At 42.6% G+C, this 11202-nt stretch overlaps 1 protein-coding gene across 3 annotated transcripts in view; it reads left to right on the top strand.

Annotated features, from left to right (window-relative positions):
* Positions 1-2368: 2368 nt before the first annotated feature.
* LOC110493541 (VPS10 domain-containing receptor SorCS1) overlaps positions 2369-11202 on the top strand; it is a 149872-nt gene continuing 141038 nt past the window's right edge. For 2 of the 3 annotated variants that reach the window (XR_005036888.1, XM_036949462.1), the window contains exon 1: positions 2370-3377. Coding sequence is in view for 1 of the 3 variants with exons in the window: in XM_036949462.1 (XP_036805357.1) it covers positions 2565-3377 (813 nt within the window). In the remaining 2 variants the exon portion in view is untranslated. Of the gene's footprint in view, positions 3378-11202 lie in introns of all 3 variants that reach the window. The other variant, XR_005036889.1, reaches the window with a different exon arrangement.

Raw genomic sequence — 11202 nt, 5'->3', positions numbered from 1 at the left:
CAAAGTGATAGCCTTGTGGAGCGCTTCAACTAAACGCTTGGACAGCAGCTGGCCATCGTCTCTTCCAAACACCAGCGTGACTGGGACAAGCACCTGCCTATGGTCCTCATGGCATGCCGCTCCACTGTCCAAGACTCCACCTCCTGCACGCCTGCCCTCCTCATGCTGGGGAGAGAGATCCACACCCCTGCGGAGATGGCGTTTGGTCGGAGTATGGATAGCCCTCATGTTCCCCCGGGGCCGGAGTATGCCTGGAGACTCCAGGACCGCCTGGAGACAGCCCAAATCTTCGCCAGAGAGCAGCTGGTGAATGCAGGTGTGAGGCAGAAGAGGAACTATGACGTGCACACCCGGGGAAGGCACTTTGTGGCTGGGGAGCTGGTCTGGGTCTACAGCCCCCTAAGGAAAAAAGTCAGATGCCCCAAGTTGGACAGTCACTGGGTGGGACCCTGCAAATCAAATCAAATGTATTTGTCAGATACACATGGTTAGCAGATGTTAAGGCAAGTGTAGCGAAATGCTTGTGCTTCTAGTTCTGACAATGCAGTAATAACCAACGAGTAATCTAACTAACAATTCCAAAACTACTATCTTATACACACAAGTGTAAAGGGATAAAGAATATGTACATAAAGATATATGAATGAGTGATGGCACAGAGCGGCATAGGCACGATGCAGTAGATGGTATCGAGTACAGTATATACATATGAGATGAGTAATGTAGGGTATGTAAACAAAGTGGCATAGTTTAAAGTGGCTAGTGATACATGTATTACATAAAGATGCAGTAGATGATATAGAGTACAGTATATACGTATACATATGAGATGAATAATGTAGGGTATGTAAACATTATATTAAGTAGCATTGTTTAAAGTGGCTAGTGATATATTTTACATCAATTCCTATTATTAAAGTGGCTGGAGTTGAGTCAGTGTGTTGGCAGCAGCCACTCAATGTTAGTGGTGGCTGTTTAACAGTCTGATGGCCTTGAGATAGAAGCTGTTTTTCAGTCTCTCGGTCCCAGCTTTGATCCACCTGTGCTGACCTCGCCTCCTGGAGAGGGTAGGGGACGTTGTCTCCCAGGGGGAGAAAGGTGACACTGCACCGGGACAGGTTAGACCCATACAGAGGGGCCTCTTCTCCCCAAACCCCAGGGACCCCCACAATTCCCCTCTATGGCAATGACATTCTCCAGGCACCCACCCCCAGGTGCTGCAGACAAGGCTCCAGACAGCCCCCCTGTGTCACCGCGTGGTTCCCCAGAGCCACGGACTGTATTACCCATTCCCACTTCCTTGTCCCCCATATCCCTTCATCCCCTGGTTCCCAGAAGGGCACTCTGCGACCATCACGGCCACGCAGGCAAAGGAGGCCTCCGGATCGCTTCAGAGACTTTGTTTGTTCCCTCTGGGACGAGGGACTTTGTGGTGGGGGGGCTGTGTAGTGACCCGCACAGACAGCTGTGTGTTATGTGTTAGGCTAGAAGGTGGTTGTGTTGTACTTACCAGTACCCAGTGTTCGCAGGGTCCGACATGCCAATCAACCTGCTATCTGCCAATCACGGGAATGCCTGGAATGTTCTGATGCCGGGCATCCTGGCGGTTGGCGGAGTGGCGTGGAGGGGGATGGAGCATTGGATGTTAAGACCAGGTTTAGCCTTTGTTCTCTCTCTTACGTCTGGCCTTCACAAGAGAAGGTCACGTTTGGCTTGGTGGGTATCTTTCATTTATTTGGCGTGGGCTACGGCCAAACCGTAGCCTGTGTAAAGTTGGGTTAATAAACCGTCAATACGTAAACTCAACCCTCTGTCTGGACAATTGTTCCTTTATGATCTAGTCAGGTCATTACAGTATATATTCTATAATAATTGTCATGCCCATATAGAGGGTAGTTAAATCTTAATGATTGCTTAATACATCATACCTCTGTGATCCGTGACATTATGCATAATTGGAGTTTAATATGTTCTAATTTCAGAACCCCCCCCCCCCCCTAGAGCAATATCACGACTATAACTTTAAAGCAATTAGACAGATTCATAATATAACCATTATCTTTCATCTTCTGAGAAATGTGATTGAGCAGTTGACTCTTATGCACCTAGGCCTACTGGTAGATACAATCTACAGCTGTTAGGGATATTGTTAACAAGACCATAGTAATAGCCAACAACATTGACAAAGGAATCATATAAGCAATAGCATTTAAAGAGAGAGCAACTAAGATTACATACGTACGACAAATGCTTACAAATTATTTAATGCGAAATTATTAATGCGTCGTTCTTGGTGAGGGGAAAAAATACAGACGCAAGAAGAAATCTCGTCTATTTTTTTCCCTGGATTCTGCCAGCTCCTCCCCCGCGCGCGCAGGGCTTCATTCGATCAAATCCTTCATCTGGGACCACTCGCCGAGTCGTACTTTTTAACACCGCAGAACAATTGGACGAGCCACAATTTGAGAGGAGTTCTGTTGCTTAACATCAATTACAGTCACAAAGGAAAGAGAGTTTAAAAAAAGTATTGTATCCAGACTGAGCATCTTTCTTTGCCACCAGCTATGGAGAGGGTTGTCAGATTATGCCCTATTTGGCACAATAACGTTTTTTGGTTTATGCTTTTGATAATCATATATTTCTTTCTAGCCGCTAAATCAGAGCTAACTTGCAGATCATGTCAGCCGGGAGATAAGGGGCGTATTAAGGAATTACTGCTTAAAACGGACACACGAGAATTCGCAACAGGGTACGGAGAGGAAGTTATTGGAAATGGAGACGGGGCAACTGCTTCACGGAGTTTAAATTCTGCAAGTGCCGAAACTCAACAGCTTGATTGCGCAGCTGGGTCGGATGCATGCATCCAGGGGAAATACATCTACTCAAGGCGAAAACGGAATACTGACATGCTGTTCCGTTCCAAGAACGCACTACTCGATGGAGGAATGCAATACGGTGGTGGTAAACAGAGAAAATTCACCCCGCGCGGTGAGTACAAAGTTTCCAACCTGAAAATGAACCTTCATGCAGGAAATACAGATGTCGGGAAGGCTCGCGCAGATTTAATTCCCGGCATCACACACAAGCACCGAGTTCGTAGGAACAGCCCGAGAGCTAATATTGGGGACGATAAAGTGAAGTCCTCCGGCTCACCCAAGAGAAGGGAGACGCTGCCTCTGAGTTACTCTCGAGAGGGCATCACCTCACCGGCTGGGCGCAGCAGAGTGACACGGTCCGAATTACGATGGAGCAACGAGGACAGGAGAGCGGCCAGTTCGAGGCAGGACGAACTCAAACTCACCAGTTCAACCTTCGCTTTGACCGGAGATTCCGCTCACAACCAAGCCATGGTGCACTGGTCTGGGCAAAACAGCAGTGTAAGTGAATACTTGTACAGTTGTCTTTAAAATAATATTTGGTGTATGTGCGCATTCACGCAGCGCATCAATGAAGAGAAAATGTACCCACCAGTTTGACTTGCAGGAAATTGCCAATAAATTAGGCCTACGAAAGGTGTGTGTGTGTGTGCATAGTGTGGGATTCACAGGATTCATTCCGTGGCAACAGTGTGTGTGTGGTCACCCCCAGTATAATTGCCAAAGCCTATTCGACATGCATCTCTTTTGTTAAGTGATATCATCAAATGACTGAACAATCATCTGAACAAATCATGGCAGAGACACTCAAGACATAACACAATCACCTCAGCTTTTGCTTGAGAGACAGTTTCCCCATGCTTTTCAGAGAATCTCTGACCCATCTCCCCATTACCCACACTTAGTCCTGTCTGTAACGAAACTGATTTAATTTCAACACATCACCAGCTCTCATGCCCCCAGTGTTTCTGAGGGGGCTTGAACAACCAACTTCCAAAGTGTGACCTGATGCATTTGAGGTGGGGGGATATCAAATACACCAACAGTATGACCTATTTCTTCTGAAGCAGTAGTTAAATGGTCATCCTAGTCTCTTGTCAAGGGTTTCCTAATACACAGTGGTGCACATTTTTGTTTTTACCCAGGGCTAACCCACTCTACTCTACTGTACTGAACTGTACACTGAACTGTAGTGTACTGAACTCTACTCTATACTGTAGTGTAATTAACTGTTCTGTGCTGTACTCTACTGTGCTGATCTTTGATGTCCAAACTTATGAAACTTAGACATCTATGATTGGTTCAGATTTTGTCGAGTCTGGAGCAACCACATTTGGTCTTATTTGGGGGCAGAGCTCATACAAATAATAGCCAGTGTGTAGAGTTATACCCAGGGACCCATGACCCATGAATGTAGTATGCTTAGTGGTCATAGTATGGATAGAGTTAGTATGCCAAAAGTTCCCAGATGTCGTACTACATTCATCAAAATATGAAGTATACACACAGTGGACACTTTCTGTACTTTTAGGGCCCTTAATGCAATTTTTCAGGAAGTGGGCATGGCTTTACAACCATTTTCAGATATGAAGAAAATGGTGGAAAATATGCAGCTGAAGTCCCAACGAGAGCAGATAAAAATGAATTGCTTTAACTAATTATGACAAATGTTGGTTGAGCAATGTAATAAAGTAATGACTTCAAGTAAGCTACACGTTATGTTGGCTGACAATGTGTTGGCTACGCTATCCTTTCGAACCACATCATTACACCAGTAGGTATTAGAGGTCGACCGATTAATCGGAATGGCCGATTAATTGGGGCCGATTTCAAGTTTTCATAATCTGTATTTTTGGACACCGATTTGGCCTAATTTTTTTTTTTTTTTTACACTTGTTATTTAACTAGGCAAGTCGGTTAAGAACACATTTGTATTTTCAATGACGGCCTAGGAACGGTGGGTTAACTGCCTTGTTCAGGGGCAGAATGACAGATTTTTATCTCAATCTTGCAACCTTACAGTTAACTTGTCCAACGCTCTAACCACCTGATTACATTGCACTCCACGAGAAGACTGCCTGTTACGCGAATGCAGTAAGAAGCCAAGGTAAGTTGCTAGCTAGCATTAAACTTATCTTATAAAAATCAATCATAATCACTAGTTAACTACACATGGTTGATGATATTACTAGTTTATCTAGCGTGTCCTGCGTTGCATATAATCGATGCGGTGCGTATTTGGGAAAAAAAGGACTGTCATTGCTCCAACCATAAACATCAGTGCCTTAAAATCAACACACAAGTATATCTTTTTAAACCTGCATATTTAGTTAATATTGCCTGCTAACATGACTCGTTGCGAACTGTGAAGACTTTCTTCCTAACAAAGACAGCCAATTTCGCCAAAAGGGGGGTGATTTAACAAAAGCGCATTTGCGAAAAAAAGCACAATCGTTGCATGACTGTACCTAACCATAAACATCAATGCCTCTCTTAAAATCAATACACAGAAGTATATATTTTTAAACCTGCATATTTAGCTAAAATAAATCCAGGTTAGCAGGCAATATTAACCAGGTGAAATTGTCACTTCTCTTGCATTCATTGCACGCAGTCAGTGTATATGCAACAGTTTGGGCCGCCTAATTTGCCAGAATGTTACGTAATTATGACATAACATTGAAGGTTGTGCAATGTAACAGGAATATTTAGACTTATGGATGCCACCCGTTAGATAAAACACGGAACGGTTCGGTATTTCACTGAAAGAATAAACGTCTTGTTTTCGAGATGCTAGTTTCCGGATTCGACCATATTAATGACTTAAGGTTCGTATTTCTGTGTGTTATGTTATAATTAAGTCTGATTTGATAGCGCAGTCTGAGCGGTGGTAGGCACCAGCAGGCTCATAAGCATTCATTCAAACAGCACTTTTGTGCGTTTTGCCAGCAGCTCTTCGCTGTGCTTCAAGCATTGAGCTGTTTATGACTTCTAGCCTATCAACTCCCGGGATTAGGCTGGTGTAACCGATGTGAAATGGCTAGCTCGTTAGCGGGGTGCGCGCTAATAGCGTTTCAAACGTCATTCGCTCTGAGACTTGGAGTGGTTGTTCCCCTTGCTCTGCATGGGTAACGCTGCTTCGAGGGAGGCTGTTGTCGATGTGTTACTGGTTCGAGCCCAGGTAGGGGCGAGGAGAGGGACGGAAGCTATACTGTTACACTGGCAATACTAATACTACTGAATCGGACCAAGGCGCAGCATGGTATGTGTACATTGTTTATTGTTATAAGAATGAACACTGAACAAAATAACAAAACGACACGAGTGCTGACAGGTGCTGACGCACATAGACAAGTACCCACAAACACCAAAGGGAAATGGCTACCAAAATATGATCCCCAATCAGAGACAACCATAAACAGCTGCATCTGATTGGGAACCATATCAGGCCACCATAAACATACAAAACCCCTAGACAAAAACTAGCGTATCCACCCTAGTGTCACCCTGACCTATCCAAAATATAAAGAAAACCTAGATATCTCAGGTCAGGGCGTGACAGTTTCATTATTTATTTGAGGCTAAATAGATTTTATTTATGTATTATATTAAGTTAATAAGTGTTCATTCTGTATTGTTGTAATTGTCATTATTACGAATACATAAAAAAAAAAAAATTGGCCGATTTAATCGGTATCTGCTTTTTTTGTCCTCCAATAATCGGTTGACCTCTAGTAGTTAATTAATGGGCTACTAATACATTGAACTTGCCAGTATATGAACTATATGCTAGCTAACTAACTACCCAACGTTTATTGACTTGATTATTCACGTCATTCTTAGCTATGTGGTAGAGTCGTTGTGAGTTCTCAGTGGACATAAATTCACTCTAGCGATCTACTCCGATTTCAGAGCACTCTCATCTGAGTGTACCAGAGCGAGAATAACTGATGAATTTACGACCGCTCAACACCTGTTGAATATGGCCGGTGTCAGTAAACATCAGCAAAAAGCTATATTAAGTTGTTGCCAGCAGGACAGTTAGTCACCAACGCTCTGGATTGCATGACAACAGCCCAACCAGCTCTGCTGTGGCGAGGAGTAAAATGGTCAGAGTGAGGTGTTCTCATTTGTCTCTGGAAGTAGCTAGCCAGTTAGCTTGTGTGCTTGACTGCAGTGCCGTTGTGATGGTCAGAATACTTGGATCAACCCTACCCCTTGGCCAGTGTGCGCTCTGAACGCTCAGAGAGGGGAAACAAAAATGTCTAGCTAGTAATTTATGCCAACAAGCTTGCAAGAGGTTGCGTAGCAACAGAATCAACTTCCGGTAGACAGGCTTAATCTAGTATGCTCAACTGAAAGGATTCCTTTAGTTTACAGTATACTAAAAGGAACTAATAGTATGTAGTGTGTATGTTGGTATGGGTATTCGAACACAGCCAATGTGTCATGTCATAGCTGACACCCCATTCTTTCTGCAGACATCGTTGAATCTTAATTCGGAGCAGATATTTACGATTTTTGGGTAAAACGTGGACCCATTAAAAAATGAAGGGAGATTTGACAAGTTTTGTTACCAAACTTTGCATCTGCACAGTTATTCCAGTAAATGTGTTGGTTTGTTGAACTTTGAAATCAATGTTTTTTGTTTGACATGCATTTGAACAGAACAATTTGAGGCTCAGGATAATTCTGTTACCATGGAATTGCCCAGCAGCATCACCACCATATAGCCATATGGAACTTGTGCTCTTTTGTGATATGAATAGATTGGGTTCTAATTGTGTGCAACTGTGAAACAATTCCCCCCTCTCTTCTCTCTTGTGACGCAAGTAACTTTGTAATGAGCAAGAATAGATCTCCTGCATTAAATATGTAGAGTTGTTGCTGTATGCAGAAATAAATGGAGACTCTTAGATTTTTCCCATCTGAGCACTAGTGCAAATAAACAGATGAGTTGACAATGCTTTGTGGAGCAGAAATGGAAGTGTCTGTGTCTGTCTGTCTTTTTATGGGATGTGTGCTGCTGCTGTATGTCTAGTCTATTGGGCATTTACATAGTTAAGGGTATTAATGATCCCATATGCTGTCTGTGTGTTTGTGCCAGATTGGAATATGAAAGAATATGCCTTCTCATAATAGCCCAGGAGACAGTGGTGGATTAAGAGATGGAGGGATGGAGTCATGCAGTAGAAGAGATGGGAGGTGTGTGTGTTAAATACTGTATCATTTTACATGTAGATGATGGATGATTCAAATGTTTGCCTCAAAAAGGAGCTGAGATAATTTGTACATTCTGATCATTGTTTGGAGAGACTTTGGGACAGGCTTGGGATTTTAAATCTCACGGAAAGGTTACAGCAAACACGCCAGAGTCCCAACTGGGGATATGTGGCAATGGCATATTCCTTGCATGCACATAAAAGTATGCCAGGAGACTGCATATTTACATTATTGAAATGTCAGGGCATTAAATACTTTGCTTGTCACTCAAGATAACAAGATGCAGCCTGACACAGTCAATTCATGTAGCAAGTTTACTCCACATCTTTGGACTGCCTCGGAAGATATAGAATGTCCCCACCTGCATCATGGGTATTAATATGGATTGAGTGGTACGGAAGTCAACGGCCCAATGCCGAATCGACCCCTAAGCCCTTCGCCTTAAGCACTTGTGGAGATCTGATAGGTTAGGTAGAAGTTTAAACTACATTGCTTACACCAATCAAATTCTCTCGGATCTCCACAAGTGTGTAGGGCTTAGGGGTCCATTTGAGATTGGGCCAACATAGCTTTGAAGCTTCATCCTTCAATTCATGTTGCCATACTATTCCTCAGTATCGGTATTGCTCAAACTTCTTCACTTTAGTCAGGGCAGATCTGGGTTTAAATAGTATTTGTTTTCTGTGTGTGCTTGACTGAGCTTGCCTGGTGCAATGGAACCAATGGAATAGTCCCAAAAGTGCCAACCCCGCCCATCTGCGATTCCATGAACCCATGTCTGAGTCATATCAGAATCAATGAACCAGAACCAAAGCCAGACTTGAACCAAGCTAGAAGCCATACTCTGATTCCATTTTCCCAGTTGAACTTCCCAGCAGTTCTTTCTTAAGACAAAACCCATACTGAAAATGAAATGAGTTTTTAGCCATACAATGATCAAACGTACTTCGAAACAAAATAATTTGTCAGATAAGTTTATTTTTGAGCCAAACAGAAGAAAATCAAACGTTTTAGTAGCCAATTAGTGAGTGAGTTGATCACAAAGTTGGTGGAGAAGTGTGTTGTGAGAAACCAGCTCACACCAGCTGTCTCGGTTTGACGATGGTCTCACTCTGGCTGTTCCTATGTGTTGAGGGAATCTATTTATGGTTCTATACAGCAGTTGTCTTATACAGCAGTGAAGGCACATTTACAGCAAAAAAGAAGAAAGTACTCTTTCAAACTAAGATCTGTTTTTCTACCACATCAAATGTTCTGTATTTTGCTCGTTTTCCAACAATTTGATGGTGTCAACGCGTTCCGCTTGCAGTAGTGGCCATGGCGTAGCCAGTTGTGTTTATCCAAGCACATTTACAACCTGTTATCCAAGATGTCTGAAAATCAGACAATTGAAATGTGCCGTATGCTAAACTGACAGACCCACACAATCAGGGCCACAGCAGTTAAACAAGAGAACACAACCATTGAAATGTACTATTACATATTCATTGGGCCTGGCAGAAATGGCCAGAGAGTAGTTTGTGTTTTCTATTGCTATTTATTTCCAGTCATTTGGCACTTTATTATCCTGCACCACCAACTGTGCTGTTCCTGTATTCCCACTCCTCACACCCCAACTCCCATGTACAAAACAGTGAGTCACAGAGTGATATCACTTGAATACGAACAACAATAACAGCAGCCTAACAAAGGCACAGTGCAATCCATTCTTTCAATTATCCACCATCTCCAAAAGGAAGTATTGATAGAAACTAGAGGTCGACCGATTCTGATTTGTCAACGCCGATACCGATTTATTGGAGGACCAAAAAAGCCGATACCGATTAATTAGCCAAGTTAAATAATAATAAATACATTTGTAATAATGACAATTACAACAATACTGAATGAACACTTATTTTAACTTAATATAATACATAAATAAAATCAATTTAGTCTCAAATAAATAATGAAACATGTTCAATTTGGTTGAAATAATGCAAAAACAAAGTATTGGAGAAGAAAGTAAAAATGCAATATGTGCCATGTAAGAAAGCTAACGTTTAAGTTCCTTGCTCAGAACATGAGAACAAATGAAAGCTGGTGGTTCCTTTTAACACGAGTCTTCAATATTCCCAGGTAAGATGTTTTAGGTTATAGGACTATAAAACTATTTCCCTCTACCATGTGTATTTCATTAACCTTTGACTATTGGATGTTCTTATAGGCACTTAAGTATTGCCAGTGTAATGGTATAGCTTCCGTCCCTCTCCTCGCTCCTCCCTGGGCTCGAACCAGCAACACAACGACAACAGCCACCATCGAAGCAGCGTTACCCATGCAGAGCAAGGGGAACAACTACTAGAAGGCTTAGAGCGAGTGACGTTTGAAACGCTATTAGCGTGTGCTAACTAGCTAGCCATTTCACTTCGGTTACACCAGCCTCATCTCGGGAATTGATAGGCTTGAAGTCATAACCAGCGCAATGCTTGACGCACAATGAAGAGCTGCTGGCAAAACGCACGAAAACGCGCTTCTGCCTACCACAGCTCAGTCAGATACTTAGATACTTGTATGCTCAGTCAGGTTATATGCAACGGATGACACGCTATATAATATCTAGTAATATCAACAACCATGTGTAGTAAACTAGTGATTATGATTGATTGTTTTTTATAAGAAGTTTAATGCTAGCTAGCAACTTACCTTGGCTTACTGCATTCGCGTAACAGGCAGTTTCCTTGTGGAGTGTAACGAGAGAGGCAGGTCGTTATTGCGTTGGACTAGTTAACTGTAAGGTTGCAAGATTGGATCCCCCGAGCTGACAAGATAAGAATCTGTCATTCTGCCCCTGAACAAGGCAGTAAACCCACCATTCCTAGGCCGTCATTGAAAATAAGAATGTGTTCTTAACTGACTTGCCTAGTTAAATAAAGGTATAAAAAAATTGGCGCCCAAAAATAGCGATTTCCGATTTGTTATGAAAACTTGAAATCGGCTTTAATTAATCGGTCGTTCTGATTAATCGGTCGACCTGTAATAGAAACACATTTACTTGCATTGCAATGGGATTCCCTCTGATCTACAGTGGCAAAGGGGCTAATGATACTACTGAGCAACTGGT

Source organism: Oncorhynchus mykiss, chromosome 17 (assembly GCF_013265735.2).
Source record: "Oncorhynchus mykiss isolate Arlee chromosome 17, USDA_OmykA_1.1, whole genome shotgun sequence".
Lineage (NCBI taxonomy): Eukaryota > Metazoa > Chordata > Actinopteri > Salmoniformes > Salmonidae > Oncorhynchus > Oncorhynchus mykiss.
The sequence above is the reverse complement of the archived record's forward strand: the minus strand, read 5'-3'. Positions and strand labels throughout refer to the sequence as shown.